Raw genomic sequence first — 19,382 nt, forward strand, 5'->3', positions numbered from 1 at the left:
AGCCCAAGACACATCAGCAAAATCCCAGGTCTTTTACCTCTGGGAACCATTCACTTTATCTTTTTAACGGCACTGGAAACTGGCCACAAGTTGTGATGAATTAATAACTCAACCAGGCACCTCAGTTAGCAAGCACATTCCTGCTTACCCTACTGCGGCTTGAAGGTGCTGTGAGGAAGGCAAAAAAAAATCCCCAGGCCTCTGCCAACTGGCCATATGGAAGAAAAAATTCCTTCCTGACTCTCATTGGATGAACAGCTCGACCCACATGGCCCAGGCTTCAAGAATGGGAATCTATCTGCCAGACTGGATTCCTATTCTTAGCTCTGAGTGGGTAGGAGGATGGGGCTGCTGTAATGGAGATGAAAGAGGCCCCACATGGCCCAGGCTTCAGGTTAAATTCCTGGAGTTGGGGCATGTGAGCCAAACATTGCCCTTCCCCTCCAGCTGGCCAATGGGTGCCAGATACTCCAAGGGGGGAGAGGAGCTAACTGGTGTCCCTCAATGTGTCTCCCACCCTCACTGCTGGAGCTCTCCTTCTTCACTACCAGCCCCATTAAGTTCCCCCACCCACTGAAGTGGGTGGGTGGCATTTTGACTCCCAGTGTATAACCAATTTCAAACTTGACTCTGCCTCTCTGTGAAAGTCTCAAACAATTCAGAGGCCTTTAATTTATCTTGACAAGAGTGAGGTATTTTAGAAAAAATACTAGCTAAATCCGTATCCTAACAAAATTATTTTTACGTTAAATACAAGATTCCACAGATGGGCTTTATTCTGTTGTCTCATCAAATCTGAACAAATTTTAATTTAGTTGTTATATATTTTAGCTGTAGTCCAGCACTGCCGTAAATTAGCCTGGACAGCTAGACATTTTTTTGATGCAATAGTTAATAACTACATACAGATTTTATCCTGCATATTATATATAGTTTCTTGGAACATTAGGAGTTAACAACAGTCAGTATTTACCTATTGCCTGAAAATATAATGTAAACTATTATAATTTTAGTGTGCTATCTTTTCTTCTATAATTCAGACTGACACTGTTATGTCTGATACTGAAAAATGCAAAATATGGGGCAGCTTCGATCGATGAATTCAAATATCTTGAAATAGTTTCATAGAGTTTAAAGCCTCAAGGGACCATTAGATCATCTAGTCTGATCCTCTGCATATCACAGTCCCTTATATTTCATTTGCACAGCCAACCTTAATTCTGGCATTTCCTAACTTCTGAGTGCTTGCCTTTGCCACCTTAATAATATTCCTTCAATATAGCTATTTGTGGATAATTTCCTGGCTTTTTAATAAAGCAAATTGCAAAAATAGAAATCTATCCTATGGCATCATATTGATCATAGGTGATCAACAGGGTTGTAACCTTTAGATCCACTGCGCAGACCTCTGTCTCTTGACCTAAAGGAGGGTTCTCCTGTTTGCACAGACTCTTCTGCTCATTCCTCCCAAGCTTGACCCATTCTGCTCTGCCCTGTCCAACCTGTCCTTCTTCCAGTCCTATTGTTTCCCCACCTGTGTCCTTCTTCCAGTTCCATTCTCTTCACCTTGCCAATCCCAGTCTCTGCTCCTCAGGCTTTTCAGTCCCAGTCTTCCCCTCTGAGCTCCCCATCCCAGTCTCCTTGTCCAACCATTTTCAGTTCTCCCTCACCCTCTGGGCACAGCTCTTGTTCCCTCTGCATTTGAATTGGGCAGCTTCCTCCTCCATATTGACTGGACCCAAAAGGGAGTATAAACCCTGCACTGGTGATGAAGGGTTTAAAGAGTTGCTGTGGGCAAAGTCAGCCCCATCCCTCTGGCTCTGTCAATCACGTCAAGGATGGAATAAAGGCTTAAAAACAAGAAGTTCCCAGCAGCTGCTGGGCAGCGGTGGGAAAGACATATGGCAACTCAACACCTCCCAGAGGAGACTCATGGAAGCCTACATGGGAACTTCCCTCGGGAAGGCTATTTACCATCCCCTGCCCCATGTGCTTACAAGGAGACAGTGACCCAGTTATACCAGCAAGGTAAGATAGGTCCAGCAAGCCCCAAGGCAAGCTGATTAGTTGCTTGGTGCTGCTACTTTCTACTCCTTTTGGGATTAGAGAAGCTGAGAACAGACAAGAGAGAGAGTGAGAGCGCTACCCCAGCACAGCCAATAGTCCAGTGGCTAGGGCACTCATCTTGGATATGAGATACAGGGTCTTAAACCTGGGTTTTCTATATCCCAGGTGAGTGTGCTAACCACTGGGCTGACAGCATTAAGGGAAGCATGGACATCACTGTCTGAAAAATGTCATCCATCTCTATCCTTAACGCCATGTTAATGTGGGGTTTTTGTTTGTTTTGGTTTGAGTTCTTTGCATTTGCATTTCCCTTGTTAGGGGGAATTTTTCACTTCCCTTACTGAAAAAGAAGTCCAGGAGAGAGGACGATGCAGCACAATTTTAAAAGAATGCAGTTTTCAAAAGTGTTGTCACTGATTTCATAAAGCTTATTTATCTCCATGATTTAGAGACCTTCCCCCTATCTTCTGCTGAAGTTACACTACATTACCTCCCACAAACCTGATAGAACAATTATATCAGGGTGTTTTTTCTCTAATAACTGACTCTCACTCATTAAAATGAGGGTTATGGATGGTGTATGTGTATGATATATATAATATGTTATGTGCCTACATATGAATATTATATATATGTACTGTGACAGGGTCGGACCAGATGGCTATAGGAGAGTAATAGAAGGCAGAAATATTAGCCCCAGGTTAAGTAGGTCCCTTTTCCCTGGGTAAGGTAACAGGGAAGGTTCCAGAACAATCAGGAACCTTCTGCAGACAATTAAGACAGGCTGATTAGAACACCTGCAGCCAATCAAGAAGCTGCTAGAATCAATTAAGGCAGGCTAATCAGGGCACCTGGGTTTAAAAAAGGAGCTCACTTCAGTTTGTGGTGTGCGTGTGAGGAGCTGGGAGCAAGAGGCACTAGGAGCTGAGAGTGAGAACGCAGACTGTTGGAGGACTGAGGTGTACAAGCATTATCAGACACCAGGAGGAAGGTCCTGTGGTGAGGATAAAGGAGGTGTTGGGAGGAGGCCATGGGGAAGCAGCCCAGGGAGTCGTAGCTGTCGCACAGCTGTTCCAGGAGGCACTTTAGACAGCTGCATTCCACAGGGCCCTGGGCTGGAACCCGGAGTAGAGGGCAGGCCTGGGTTCCCCCCAGATCCTCCCAACTCCTGGTCAGACACAGGAGGAGTCAACCTGGACTGTGAATTCAGAAAAATGGCCATCTGAGGGCTGCCGTGAAGCTCCAAGGCAAGCAAATCCGCCAATAAGCGCAAGACCCACCAAGTTAGAGCAGGAACTTTGTCACAGTACACACATATATGTAAGATTATAAAATCAGGATTATGATAATGGAAAAGTGGATGTAAAACCAACTGCCTGGGTGTAATTCTAGAATTATGATAGCAGGGGAGTTGGTGTGAAACTAGTATGACTGTCAAAGTAGTCGCAGGAGTCAATTCGAGAGCCAGTGGTCCTTCTTTAAAATCATCTTGCCAGTAGTCCCCTCTCACTTACATCTGTGGCCCTTAGCTCAAGTCCTTTAGTTGATCTCAACCTCTCACATATAACATGAGGAGAGAGGCAATCTCCAGTGTGGCTAAGGCCCAAACTGTGGAAATAGTTAACTCCCTGTGCAGACAAAGGCATAGTAAGACTTCACTGGTTGGAAGCTGATGTTACATACATTCAGGCTAGAACTAAGGTGCAAATGTTTAACAGTGAAGGTAATTACCCATTGGAGCAATTTACCAAGGAACATGTTGGATTCTGTATCAACTGAGATCTTCAAATCAAGATTGTTGTCTCTGTAAAGTATATAGTCCAGCTCAACAACAGTTCAAGGGTGAAAAACTGTAACTTGTGTTATGTGGGAGGTTAAACTAGGCATTCATAATGGTCCCTTCTGGCCTTAGAATCTATGTAAACCTTCTTGCATTTCCTAATTTATGAGTGCTTGATTTTGCAATACTTTTAATGTAGGGGTGGGTATTTTGGCAGAGGGGGTACTTTATATATATGTCATTGGCATAGAAGTGAAGAACGCACTATGATTCAGTACCCTGATAAATGAGTGTCTTTGTACAGCAATAGAATCACACAGATCAGCCTCTTCTTTTCTTTCCTTTTCTTTTTTTTATGCAGTTGCTTAGCAAAGGCTTTTAGAACATTGTTTCTCCCTTTTCAGGACAGGTTAGATTAACACTTAGCAATGAACCCAGGATATACGGAGACAGTAGCTCAGATCAATAAATGTTGTTAGCAGATGATGTCTAGTCTGTTTGTCTGGTCACCCTTTTCAGTTTGGAATAAATATTTTGATGAATGATAATCCCTGCTGATAAGGTTCAATATGCTGCAGTAAGGGGCAGACAATTGAAAGTCTAATGCTCCAGAGACTAAGTTGGATTCTGTACCTGGTAACACACAGTTGATGAAACTGTTTAGGAGAAATCAGCTGTTGTTAAGGAAATTTACAAAGAGCTAGACTGTGTCTAGTCCTGGGTGTCTGCACAAGGCCCAGACACAGTCTTGATCCTTGCACTCTCAATGCATAAAAACCAAGTGAATCCAGTCCAAATGGAGGTGAGTAAGCGCCCCAAAGGGGCAGAACAAGTTGACAAGGGACAGGCCATTATTTGTATCAGCCAAGGTATCTAGACCAGTCTGGGAAGGGGAGCTCACTCTGTACCCTGTGAAAGGGTGGGTCAGAAGCCATTCATGTAGATGTTTCTGTTTGCATGCTGCAGAAAACTCCACTAAGGAACAGGTTTCAGAGTAGCAGCCGTGTTAGACTGTATTTGCAAAAGAAAAGGAGTACTTGTGGCACCTTAGAGACTAACAAATTTATTTGAGCATAAGGTTTCGTGAGCTACAGCTCACTTCATCGGATGCATTCAGTGGAAAATACAGTGGGGAGATTTATATACACAGAGAACATGAAACAAGGGGTGTTACCATACACACTGTAACCAGAGTGATCACTTAAGGTGAGCTATTACTAGCAGGAGAGCAGGGGGGCGGGGTGTGTGGAACCTTTTGTAGTGATAATCAAGGTGGGCCATTTCCAGCAGTTGACAAGAACGTCTGAGGAACAGTGTGTGTGTGTGGGGGGGGGAGCGCGGATAAACATGGGGAAATAGTTTTACTTTGTGTAATGACCCATCCACTCCCAGGCTCTATTCAAGCCTATGTTAACTGTATCCAGTTTGCAAATTAATTCCAATTCAGCAGTCTCTCGTTCGAGTCTGTTTTTGAAGTTTTTTTTGTTGAAGTATTGTCACTTTTAGGTCTGTAATCGAGTGACCAGAGAGATTGAAGTGTTCTCCAACTGGTTTTTGAATGTTATAATTCTTGACGTCTGATTTGTGTCCATTTATTCTTTTACGTAGAGACTGTCCAGTTTGGCCAATGTACAGGGCAGAGGGGCATTGCTGGCACATGATGGCATATATCACATTGGTAGATGTGCAGGTGAATGAGTCTCTGATAGTGTGGCTGATGTGATTAGGCCCTATGATGGTGTCCCCTGAATAGTTATGTGGACACAGTTGGCAACGGGCTTTGTTGCAGGGATAGGTTCCTGGGTTAGTGGTTCTGGTGTGTGGTGTGTGGTTGCTGGTGAGTATTTGCTTCAGGTTGGGGGGCTGTCTGTAAGCAAGGACTGGCCTGTCTCCCAAGATTTGTGAGAGTGATGGGTTGTCCTTCAGGATAGGTTGTAGATCCTTGATGATGCGTTGGAGAGGTTTTAGCTGGGGATTGAAGGTGATGGCTAGTGGTGTTCTGTTATTTTCTTTGTTGGGCCTGTCCTGTAGTAGGTGACTTCTGGGTACTCTTCTGGCTCTGTCAATCTGTTTCTTCACTTCAGCAGGTGGATATTGTAGTTGTAACATTCAAAAACCAGCTGGAGAACAACTTCAATCTCTCTGGTCACTCGATTACAGACCTAAAAGTGACAATACTTCAACAAAAAAAACTTCAAAAACAGACTCGAACGAGAGACTGCTGAATTGGAATTAATTTGCAAACTGGATACAATTAACATAGGCTTGAATAGAGACTGGGAGTGGATGGGTCATTACACAAAGTAAAACTATTTCCCCATGTTTATCCGCCCCCCCCCTCCACACACACACACACACACACACACACACACACACACACACACACAGTTCCTCAGACGTTCTTGTCAACTGCTGGAAATGGCCCACCTTGATTATCACTACAAAAGGTTCCACACACCCCGCCCCCCCGCTCTCCTGATGGTAATAGCTCACCTTAAGTGATCACTCTGGTTACAGTGTGTATGGTAACACCCCTTGTTTCATGTTCTCTGTGTATATAAATCTCCCCACTGTATTTTCCATTGAATGCATCCGATGAAGTGAGCTGTAGCTCACGAAACCTTATGCTCAAATAAATTTGTTAGTCTCTAAGGTGTCACAAGTCCTCCTTTTCTTTTCACTAAGGAACAGTGACATAAAGTGACAACAACCTCAGTTTCACCGCGGGGGGACCACAGACGGTGAGGGTGGCAGTGTTCACAGGGAAGATTGCAAAGACAGATTAGTTGGAGGATGTGCTGTTTCAGTGAATCCCCTCAGCAATTTCCTCCAAGGTTCCTATGGACCTTTGGCCAAGAAATTAAAGCTGCTTGTCTCCTAATGGAAGGCAGTGGTGCAAACTGAAGGTAATGAAAGGAATCTCTCACAGGTGCGCTTGCTGGGGCAAGGAGACCTAATTTGAACCTTTCTGTGCTAGCACTAGTGAGCCTGACCAATGATCCTCTTTTTAAATAAAAGAAGTGCTCTTAGCTTCAGCACTCCTAAGACATTACATTGCTTGGCAGAGAGCTGAAATTTGCACTGTTTTTCCCCAGCCTTACTCTTCACTGGATCTTTCCTTGTCCTACTCGATGCTTTCTTACTTACCATGGGAGTGGAAAAACAATCCACCGAGCGTATGGGGAAAAGCCCACAGGCTCTGGAGACCTGTTTGCTCAAGTCGAAGCTTTTGCCAAACAGGAAAAAATGTTTGTTGTAGCAGTGCATTTTAGCAACACAGTTTTTGAAGTATTTGTTATAGTATACTTGTCTGTACATTTAACAGTACTATATGGCTCTGTGTTACACTCCAGTGTAAATGCAGTTATACCAGCATAAAACTGGAGTAATGCTCTGGTAAGGTGGGCCTAATATTTAAAAAAAAATGAAATAGTTTCTTTAGTTGGGGATGGATGCAACCTTTGTACAAATTATATTTATTCAAACATGACATATCAGAAATATCTCTCTTATAGCCACTTTATTTTAGAAATATTGTGACATATTTTGCCTAATAATTTTTTGTTGTCTGTCATTGGGTTCTTGAGATGTGAAGTATATTTGTTTTCCAAGAATGTACCTGCTCAGGTTAGCTCGTTGAAGCTGTCTTGAGCAACTCAAGCATACAAATGTAATATCCGATTAGCTGTTAGCAACAAGTTGGAGTTGTCACTGAAATATTGACATTGGTCAAAGCAATGATACTAATAACATGTTGGTTTTAAAAAATATTCCCTGCCAGGACACCAAACTGCTACAGGTTGCGTGCATGTTAAAGTTTATATAACAGGAGTAAACAATGGTCTGTCTCATTTATGCTCTAATAACATGTTTGGAGAGACAATGTGCTGGTCTTCAAATGTCACAACTTTCTAAATTCCGTCTGGAAACTGCTACATAGTGGTGAAGTCAACCTACATATTATAATATAAGAGATTAGGAGTGGGGAGGCTAAATTCAATACCTTGCAAAAAGCTGCTCAAAAATTTGAATGTTAATTTGATCCTTCAGAATCTCCAGAATTAGGGTGGGAATTTCATGAGACAAGTCTTTCTTGCAAGTTTCTGGAACTTTTCATTTGTACATAAGCCAAAAATTGCCTCAGACTATACACCTGCTTCTGATCCCAGCAAGAACCTGGAAGTATAGATGTGTTAAAATTATTTTCAGATGTTACATAAAAACATTCCCTATTCAGTCTGAACTGCTTTGCTGATGTCTAGTACAGCGTATCTAATACTTTCAGGCTTTAATGCAATCTCTAACAAATATTTGCTAGATTTGGAAGCAATGACAAATAATGTCAGGTGACTTTCTGCATGTGAGCCTGTACTCCTAAATTAGCACCTTTACTTCAAGCTATACTACTCTCAGAGTCCTCTGAAATGACATTTTTGAAGGGGGAAAGCCAGTATTTTGTTCCTCTTTGTTTCCATTTTCACGACTATGGGAATGTCTACCTCAAAACTACAAATTGAAGAAAGAACAAGTCAAAGAACCCTAACCCACACTCTAGTGTATAGCTATTTTTGTCATCAGTGTGAATGGGAATTGGGACTGTTCCAATGTCCAACATCTGAAATTAATTTATTGGATCAGTATGGACTGTCACTGCTACCTGCAAGAATGTTTCTGCTGTCAACAACAGCAGGGCTTCCAAATTCAAATTACTTTTTCTTCGGTCTCTTGACGTCTATCCCATGATTCTGTTATAAGAGCTTGTGCAAATGGGTGAAGTTAATATCAGAACTTCACATATTTATTATTTCTCTGATTAATTTTTAGACACAAATCATAGTCTTTGACATATTAAACCCAAAGTGCTTCATTCTTCCATCAGATACAAGGCCCATGCACAATGTTTAATTCCAGTTAAGCCTTCATAATAAATACATGATGTGTTGAACTAGGCCTCTTAATAGGACTTGCATGGGACTGAATGGTGCACAGATCTTTTGCTGCCCTTGTGCATAGAAATTAATTTCACCCTAAGGTTCTGATCTTGCAAATACCTATGCATGTGCTTAACTTTAAGCCTCTGAATAGTCCCATTTGAAGACAGTAGGGAATATTATGTAGCTGGTAAGTAACTGTTTGCAGAGTTGTCTAGTGGTTAGAACACTAAGTTCTATTCCAGACTTATTCTGTGATGTCAGAAAGTTACTAAGGCCTAAATCCTCAAAGGTTTTTAGGCATTTAACTCTCACTAAAATCAATTGGTGGTAGGTGCCTAAATACCTCTTGAGGATCTCGGCCTAAGACCTGATTCTGCAAGGTGCTGAATCTTTCCAGAGCATACTTAGCACCCTTGATTTCCTTTGATTTCCATGAGAATCTAGGATGCTCAGAACTAGATCTGGGCAGGAATTTTTCAACAAAACATTTTTTCATCGGAACTAAAACTTTTCACAGAAAGATATCAATTTTGATCAAACTTTAGTGGCGAAGGTTTCTCAAGTCAGGGATAGAACTGAGAGAGAGGGAGACACACCCATCCACCACAGAATAGCCAACAGTCCAGGGGCTAGAGCACTCATCTGGGATGTCAGACCCCGCAAGTTTAAGTCCCTGCTCTTAATCAGAGCAGAAACTTGAACCTGGGTCTCCCCCACCTCCCAGGGGAGTGCTCTAACCCCTGGCTATTGGCTATTCTGGGGTGGGTTTCTCTCTTGCTCTGATTTTTCACACAAAAAATTAAAAGGTCTCAATTTTTGTCCCAGTGCAGACCACCACCAAATGCTGAAACCTCAACATTTTTTGCAAAATGGATTTTTTGTTTTCTGGGCAGCCTTACTGGGAATGTTTCAGGAAACACAACTTGCTGGATCAGGATGTAATCATCTGATTTTAAGAGGTGCTGAGCACTCACAGGTGCCATTGACTTCAGTAGGAATTGTGGGTGATCAATATCTCTGAAGGTCTCATCACATCAGTTTATCCATCTGTTAGACGGGGAAAATAATGCCTACATCATAGAGGTGCTATAAAGCTTATTTAATTAATGTAAATCGTATTGAGATCCTTGGATAAAAACTGCTATGTAGTTACTATTTTTTATTACTATTACATATGCGACATACCAGCTGGCAGGTTGAAGATAGTTTTCTTTTCAACAATTATCAGTATTTTCCATAATTATACTATACTTGCAACAACTCTTTTCTTTTAATTTTTCATTTCAGTTCCACCTTTCATCCAGCCTTTTGAGTTTCCAAGGTTCTCCATTGGACAGCGAGTCTTCGTTCCATGTGTTGTGGTCTCAGGGGATTTGCCAATCACAATCACCTGGCAGAAGGATGGCAGGCCAATCCCAGCCAGTCTTGGAGTAACCATTGACAACATTGACTTCACCAGCTCCTTAAGGATTTTTAATCTTTCACTGATGCACAATGGGAATTATACCTGTATAGCTAGAAATGACGCTGCAGCTGTGGAGCGCCAAAGCCAATTAATTGTGAGAGGTAAGATATGTAATTAGTCTGAAGGGTACCAATTAAACAGAAGTCAACAATATTTCCAAATGATCACTGTTTGATGGAGGTAGAAAATCGTGGAATATGTGGTAATCCCTTCTCGCATCTTAAAGAACACAGAACAATAAAGCAGAAAAACAAACATAACTTTTTCTTTCTGAAAGTATTGAGCCTTGAGCCTAATCGGCAACCAAGGAATGCATTAGGGCACAGATGGGTGTCACAGGATTTAATTTATGGAAAATATTTTGAAGCACCAACCCACTCATCCTTTAGGAACAAAGCATTTAAACTGCTATTAGATTAGTTTCCCTTTATTGGTGTTCTCATCTGATTCTCCATATTTTTAATTTAGAAGAACAGTATCGCCTACAAATCATGCTAATAAACTGGAGAACATGAAAATTTCTAGGAACTGCCTTTAGCAGGAGAATGATTTTTTCCTCCTGCTTATCAGTTTTTAAAATATTATTGTAATTAGCTAGATATTGTCCTTCTGTGTCTTTGCACCTGCTCTAAACGCATAATCTCTGGAATGTGAATATAGGATCCCAAAAGTTAGAGATGGAAAAAACCTGTTAGAAGAGATACTCTGGAATTCCTTTTTCCTATGAAAAAATTCAGGAAAACAATTTTGTTTTTGTAAAAGATTTTCTGCAACATTTTTTGGGTTTCCATTTAAAAGAGAGAGAGGGTGAGAGAGAGAGAGAGATGTGTTTTCAGTTTCAGCACCAAATTGCCCCCCCCAATAATTTTTTTTTTATTGTAAGGCAAAATGTTTAGTTTCGTTGACATTTTGTCTGATCAGACAAAATTTGTCAGGTTTTGATTTTTTTAATTATAAGCGTGAAAAATATAGTTAAAAGTAGATATTTCCAACTGAAATTTCTCCTTTTGATGAAAAAGCCATTTCATAAAAAAAGCTATTGATGAAAAGTCATTGAAAAAAATTGAAACAAAAAATTTCAACCAGCTTTACATATTATATTTAACCCATTTCCTTGGGGCCCAGTACTAGATTATTCCCTTTGTTATATTCTCAAGCACCTTAGAGACTAACCAATTTATTTGAGCATAAGCTTTCGTGAGCTACAGCTCACTTCATCGGATGCATTCAGTGGAAAATACAGAGAACATGAAACAATGGGTATTACCATACACACTGTAAGGAGAGCGATCAGGTAAGGTGAGCTATTACCAGCAGGAAAGCGGGGTGGGGTGGGGAACCTTTTGTAGTGTTAATCAAGGTGGGCCATCCGATGAATGCATCCGAATGCATCCGATGAAGTGAGCTGCAGCTCACGAAAGCTCATGCTCAAACAAATCTGCCAGTCTCTAAGGTGCCACAAGTCCTCCCCCTCTCCTTGCGGACACAGACCAACACGGCTGCTACTCTGAAACCTGTAAGAAAAAGATGACTGACCTTTTTGCCCGTTAACCTTTTGGGCCAGATCTTCATCTGGTGTAAAGCTGTTATACCTCCCTCCAAGTCAATTGAGTAGTAGCACCACTTGAGGAACTGGCCATATGTTGGTAGGTTAGCTTAAATTCCCATTGTGATGCACAGATGATCAACAAAAATGACCATGACCAAAGCTGAGGCAGATCAAATATGTGATTGCAAACTCTGCACTCCCTTGAGTCTATAGGCTTCAGAGTAACAGCCGTGCTAGTCCGCATTCGCAAAAAGAAAAGGAGTACCCGTGGCACCCCAGAGACGAACCAATCCATTTGAGCATGAGCTTTCGTGAGCCACAGCTCACTTCATCGGATGCATACTGTGGAAACTGCAGAAGACATTATATACACAGAGACCATGAAACAAGTTTATTATCCTATTATAGTATTATTATAACTATTTTTGTTATTGTGTTATAGTAATACCCAAAGACCTCAGTCAGAACTGGGGCCCCATTGTGTGAGGTGCTGTACAAAGACACAGTACCTACCCTGAAGAGTTTACTGTCCATGAAGACAAAAACAGACAAAGACTGGGGGAACAGGGATACAACTTACAAGCAGGGGCCCCATTTCAAGAAAGCCCTTAAGAAGGTGCTTAAGTTGCTCCTTATTCAAGACAGCCCTTAAGTGCTTAACTGTTTAACTTGAAGGCATGTTTCTATTTCATTTGGGGTTTCAGTATGTGCATAATGTGAAGCATGTGCTAAAGTATTAACCTGAACAAGGCTGCCTTCCTGAATCAAGACCAGAACGGGGTGTGTGTGCGTGTGTGTGTTAGTTTTCATCCCAACCATCATTTGTAATTGTGAAAGTAGAATGTCCCCACCCCCTTCTTTCCTTTCCCAAGCAATGGAACCTCAACACCCTCTTCTTTTTTTCCCCTCACAATCTCCGGATGGGCATCACCTCTATGCAAGAAATCATAATGGGTTCTAATAATCTCACCAAGCCACTGGGCCTGTGAAAGCTGTTCTGTTCTACCTGTCCCCTGCTTGTGTTACTACCTCTGCTGCTCTCCTTCTATTGCCCATACTTGTCTCCTGCCCAGGTGGGTCCCCACTGGCCTGCTCTCTCTCCCCTCCCCATGCCAGTATTGCTATTGACTCTCTCTTGTTTCCCTTTGTCACCTGTTCCTAAGGAGGAGGGCTTGGCTGGCTTTCTCTCGCTTCCTGTGTTTATGTTACCTCTGTTGGGTGCACTTCTACCCTCCCCTGGGGCATCTTGCCCTCCTAGGGAGAGGTTCAAGCTAGCTTACTCCCTGCCACTGCTATGTCGCTACTACTACTGCCCATCATCGGCTCGTCTTCATGAGGGGCTTGGCTGGCCTCATTGGTCCTCTCTGCTGAAGATGCTACCTCTTGCTGTGCCTGGGTCCTTGATTTTTCTTTTCCTAGAGGAAGTCCTTACAGACCAACCTCTGGAGATGACTGGGGGTAGCTGCTGTCCTACATATCCCTGGGGGCTGAGGAAAGCCTCCTGGTGTCCTGATGCTTCAAAGTTCTGGGGGGGCGGTGGGGAGGTGGAGTGGCTGGTATGTCTTCCCCCCTTTACCCATGCTGCTACAACCACTGACACTCTGCTGGGGTCTCCTTTAGTCTCCTCTCATTTATCCCTCCTCCTATCAACTGAAATGATAATGACTCAATCAGTTTCCCTTTGGACACTATTCCATATCTAGGATGATATATTTCTGTTGGGAAAAGTTTTCTAATACTGAGCCTAAATTTTCCACTAGGTGCTGGACTGACCCCCTCCTCCTCATTGTGCCACCTCCAACACCCCATTTAAATTCACATAGGTCAGTAGACAGCTAGTATCAGAGGGTCACTGTTGGTCACTACTAATCTGGACTTAACCTGACCTAGACACCCTGAGGTAAAAGACTAGCTATCCCACTATCTGTTCTCTGAGACTATCAATCTTTCATCATTTCTCTTTCTATTATGAGTGTCATATTACAAAAGTGTTATATTTTTCTAAATAAGCAAAGCAGTTTTCCCCTATATAATGGGAGAATAAATGGTACTTAAGCTGTTCCCGTTTCTAATCCATATTGTGCAACAGCTTCTGAACAATATGCTCTGGTCTTAAACACTGGTCTTACCAACTGGCAGGGGATGGGTTCTTGGAAAAGTCTCATTTATGTGAAGTGTGTGTTTCTTTTATACAAGAGTAGAGAGAAATCATGTGTGCTGGTGTGGAAAAGTGAAGAGAAATATGACTGTTCATCATAAATATTTATTCTCCCTTATTGCTCTATACACTGATGTTATTTATTTTAAAAGTTGAATTTAAATGTTTTTTATAAAAAAGATAATTACATTTAAAAATATCCGGGAGTCTAGATAATTTAACAGCACATGGGTAGACTTAAAATAGCATCTAAATACACTGCAATCCAAAATTGAATTGAAGAGCATTTTATCTGCCAACAGTTGATTTCAGGAGTCTGTATTTCTCCTGCAGTGGCTGTTGACAACATCATTAATACCTACAGTACTGTAAAGCAGAATAGGAAACTGTTTATTACCAGTGAGGTTATGAACTTTTGAAGGGTCCATACGGTGACTCATAAATTGGGGAGAAAATAATCTTTATTCTGTCAAACCATATTTGTCTGTAATTTTTAAACATGCATATCTTTGTTAATTTTGGGGGGCTGCCAAATAAGTCTTGTGTGTTTTAAGTGTTTTAATTTGCCTTTAGACTCTGCCAATTTGCAGGCAATAAAAATGGTGGAAAACATTATTTTCTTTGAATTGCTTGCACCTTAGGTGAGATCCTTTGCCATGCTCCAGCCCTGTTGTGCTACATGAAAGTGCCAGAGTGATCCCAGTGCTGTCTGAGTTATACTGGAGGCCTCTCCTATAGACCTTTGTTTTAAAAATAAACTCACCTACTTGAAGGGAAATCCATCCACCCTCTTCCTTCAAAGATGGCTGGTAATCAAGCCAAATGAATGAAAATGTGGCTCACTTTTATAAACTCATGCTATGCTGGCTCCTGTCAGTTTTTACAGAAAAGTGCTATAGAATGTACTAGGGATTAAATCAATAGGGCTATGTAAAAATTACTCTAAAATCTATATTAATCGTTATTATTATTTTGATTATTTTATTTCCTCAATGTGCTACACACTATACAAACACAGAAGAAAGAAAATGACTCCTGCTGAGAAAAGCTTTCACAGAATTTCAGAGAACTATGTCCTTCCTATAGAATTTTTAAACCATCTTACAGAACTAAATTCAGCATTTTCTCTCTTCAATAGGCTGGTTAAAAATTCTAGAGAAAGGTTTGGATTAATAATTCCTCTGGGGCTTTTCTAATACAGGAGTAAAGTCACTGTGAAATAAAAAGGGTAGTCAAAAGTGTTTTAATTGGTGAGAAGAATCCTCCTAAATATATTATGAATTCACAAATTCTAAAATACTACTAGAACAGAGGTTTCAAAGAAAGCAATGTGTGCATAAATCATGATTTTAACATCCTTTTGTGTGAACACATCATGAGTTTAAATTGAGATAAGGTCTTTAAATACCTAATATCCCCCCATAATGCATTTAGTGGAAATATGCTTTCATTTTGTCCTTGCTTGATCTATCTTATATTGACAGATGGTTAAGCAGCCAATGAGGAGTTCCAGAGCCTTGAATGTTCCATAAAGGAAGAAAAGAAAAGGAGGACTTGTGGCACCTTAGAGACTAACCAATTTATCTGAGCATAAGCTTTCGTGAGCTACAGCTCACTTCATCTGATGCATCCGATGAAGTGAGCTGTAGCTCACGAAAGCTTATGCTCAAATAAATTGGTTAGTCTCTAAGGTGCCACAAGTCCTCCTTTTCTTTTTGCGAATACAGACTAACACGGCTGCTACTCTGAAACCTGCCATAAAGGAAGAGAGTCTGTGTCTACTCACTGACGTTTTGAAAACATTTTGTAGCAAATATAGACTGTGATTGAAAAGTAAGGAAAGGAAGACAAACAGTCATTGTCATTATTGAACACTCCATTTATTTTCCTTGTTGGTATTTACACTGAAGTTGAAGGCTATTCTTGAAAGGTTCACATCATATTCAGTGTTCTCATTTGACGTACCTGATCAACATGAACTGCTATGCATTGTCTCACTTGGCCAAAGAACATCTCTTTTCTAGAACTGCAGAGCAAATGGTTTCACTAAACCCACTAAATTGACCCCATAGGTCCAATTACCAAATTTAATAACTGTTCATCTCTGCTAAAAAACAGTGTGTAATGATCTTATTCATTAATACATCAGTGGTTGCTTTGGTGTTTAAATTTCTTCCATCATTTTGACAGTATGACCTAAATGTAAACTACAAATATTCCATGTAAAAATGGAACATTGTATTCTGGGGCAATCACTTGGATTGTTTTGCCTCTGACTCCAGGGACCCACTAGAAAAGCTCATGTTAGGAGTCTTCAGAATTACTCTCTGGTATAATGTACTGTTAATGATAGGAGTCCTTGTGGCACCTTAGAGACTAACAAATTTATTTGAGCATAAGCTTTCGTGGGCTACAGCCCACTTCATCAGATGCATAGAATGGAACATATAGTAAGAAGATATATATATAGAGAGAGAGAACATGAAAAAGTGAAGTAAGAGGCTAATTAGTTAAGATGAGCTATTATCAGCAGGAGAAAAAAACTTTTGTAGTGATAATCAAGATGGCCCATTTAGACAGTTGACAAGAACGTGTGAGGATGCTTAACATGGGGAAATAGATTCAATATGTGTAATGACCCAGCCACTCCCAATCTCTGTTCAAACCCAAGTTAATGGTACCTCGTCTGCATATTAGCTCAAGCTCATCAGTTGCTCGTTGGAGTCTGCTTTTGAAGCTTTTCTGTTGCAAAATTGCCACCTTTAAATCTGTTACTGAGTGGCCAGAGACGTTGAAGTATTCTCCTACCGGTTTTTGAATGTTATGATTCCTGATGTCAGCTTTGTGTCCATTTATTCTTTTGCGTAGAGACTGTCCAGTTTGGCCAATGTACATGGCAGAGGGGCATTGCTGGCATGTGATGGCATATATCACATTGATAGATGTGCAGGTTGAACGAGCCCCTGCGTGGCTAATATGATTAGGTCCTATGATAGTGTCACTTGAATAAATATGTGGACAGAGTTGGCATCGGGCTTTGTTGCAAAGATAGGTTCCTAGATTAGTGTTTTTGTTGTGTAGTGTGTGGTTGCTGGAGAGTATTTGCTTCTGGTTGGGGGGGCTGTCTGTAAGCAAAAAGTGGTCTGTCTCCCAAGATCTGTGAGAGTGAGGGATCATTTTTCAGGATAGGTTGTAGATCTTGGATGATACATTGGAGAGGTTTTAGTTGGGGGTTGAAGGTGACAGCTAGTGGCATTCTGTTATTTTCTTTGTTGGACCTGTCCTGTAGTAACTTCTGGGTACTCTTCTGGCTCTGACAATCTGTTTTTTCACTTTAGCAGGTGGGCATTGTAGTTTTAAGAATGCTTGATAGAGATTTTGTAGGTGTTTATCTCTGTTTGAGGGATTGGAGCAAATGCGGTTGTATCTTAGAGCTTGGCTGTAGACAAAGGATCATGTGGTGTGTCCTAGATGGAAGCTGGAGGCATGTAGGTAAGTATAGCGGCCAATAGGTTTCCGGTATAGGGTGGTGTTTATGTGACCATCGCTTATTAGCACAGTAGTGTCCAGGAATCTTCTTGTCAACTATCTAAATGGGCCATCTTGATTATCACAACAAAAGTTTTTTTCTCCTGCTAATAATAGCTCATCTTAATTAATTAGCCTCTTACTCCACTTTTTCATGTTCTGTGTGTATATATATATATATATATATTATATATACATATATATATCTTCTTACTATATGTTCCATTCTATGCATCCGATGACGTGGGCTGTAGCCCACGAAAGCTTATGCTCAAATAAATTTGTTAGTCTCTAAGGTGCCACAAGTACTCCTGTTCTTTTTGTGGATACAGCCTAACACGGCTGCTACTCTGAAACCTATTAACAATAGTTGGGATCAAAAACACTCTCATGCCTTTTAAGGCCAGAAAGGCCCATTATGAGTGCCTAGTCTGACATCCTACATACTTTGATCATGCTACTAAGACTATGTTTTTAAAATTTATTCAGGAAGGATATCCGGGTTTATGAAAAGCAAAATTAAATTAAAGAACAGCAGTGGTTGTGTAATCATTTATTTTAAGTAACCTTGGCTCAAGTCCATCAATATAACACTGGTGAACAGTGTGTAGCTGGATCACTGACCGACCTTTCCCTAACTTTCTGGGACTTTTTCAGACAAGCAGATAGTAAAATATTTCCTAGTCTAAAAAATGTCACCATGGCAGTAAATTTTATCTTCCGCAATCTGTTTTGATTTCTCTGAACCTTTGTTTCTCTTTGTTAAAGCCTGAAACTTTTAGTCATGAGGGAGAATACCTTTTAGGTGCCTCTGACTTCAACCATTAAATAGTTTGAGCCTGTCAATTTATTGCTGATGACCTAGTCAACTCAATCCTTAGCACAGATCCATCGGTCGCGGGAAATGAGTGAGCCTTAAAGAAACTCAATGCTAAATCAATGTAAAATGTCTACCTTTATAAGCTCAGGAGCCAAAGCTGCTGGAACAAAGGTAATATTCAGAAAGGAATCACTCCATCATATTCTCATTAGATTTTTGAATGTGTTTGTGAAGTGATGTGTAGGCAGGTTAGGCCAAAGCATTAATACGATAGCGAGAGGTGCACCAGACTAATGGCTCTCTCCCCAGAGTTGACTTTACTAAAGCTCATCAGCCTGGTCAACTTGGAGAAGTCCTTACCAGACAGATTTTCTTGATTTCTCCAAGGTCCAATGAATGCCTTGAAGAAACTGGAAAGTGAGATCATCTTTATAGGGCAAAACTAGATCAAAAGTCAAAATCAAAAGATGACAGCCTGTGTGTATATGTTCCAAAAATATGTTGGTAACACTGAAGTAGTCACTCATTTGAAAATAAAATTGCAGGAGGTAGGGATTGAGAAAAACAAAAACAAACAAAAAAAAACCCACTATGAAAAGAGAAACTGAAGATGTCCTTTCTTTTTATCACCTGGTTACTTCCCATGCCAGTCATAGAAGAAGAAAGTCCTTTGGCTTGGCTAGAAGACAAAATAAAATAAGTAGATGAAAGATCATTGAACTACTGTAAAAGTCTGTGTCATTTTGCTTTGTTGTAGCAACATTTCTGGTGTCCAGTGGAAATCTAGTAATAGCAATAAAGATACCAGCCCAACTGGCACCAACTGACATTCTTGTAGGTAATCTTTACAGAGAGACAAAAGTTTGAATGGGCATAGAAATGAATTCGTATGGGCATTTGAATGGGCATAGAAATGAATTACTCATAATTGTAAGGCTTGAAGCACTCTGTATTTGTGGAACTATGTGGGAAAGCTTTTATGCTGCTGTTCATGCTGTATTTGTTCTGTAGCAAAATATTAGACTCCAATTTCCACAGTTGTCAATCTGGCACTAAATTTGATAATAGTAGCAGTATGTTA

General features: G+C 40.8%; 1 protein-coding gene across 1 annotated transcript in view; it reads left to right on the top strand.

Moving 5' to 3' along the window:
• DSCAM (DS cell adhesion molecule) overlaps positions 1–19,382 on the top strand; it is a 607,252-nt gene that overhangs the window by 377,988 nt on the left and 209,882 nt on the right. The window contains exon 9 of the mRNA XM_074969783.1: positions 10,069–10,347. Within this exon, the coding sequence (XP_074825884.1) occupies positions 10,069–10,347 (279 nt within the window). The remainder of the gene's footprint in view (positions 1–10,068; positions 10,348–19,382) is intronic.

This window comes from Natator depressus, chromosome 1 (assembly GCF_965152275.1).
Source record: "Natator depressus isolate rNatDep1 chromosome 1, rNatDep2.hap1, whole genome shotgun sequence".
In the NCBI taxonomy this organism is placed as follows: Eukaryota; Metazoa; Chordata; order Testudines; family Cheloniidae; genus Natator; species Natator depressus.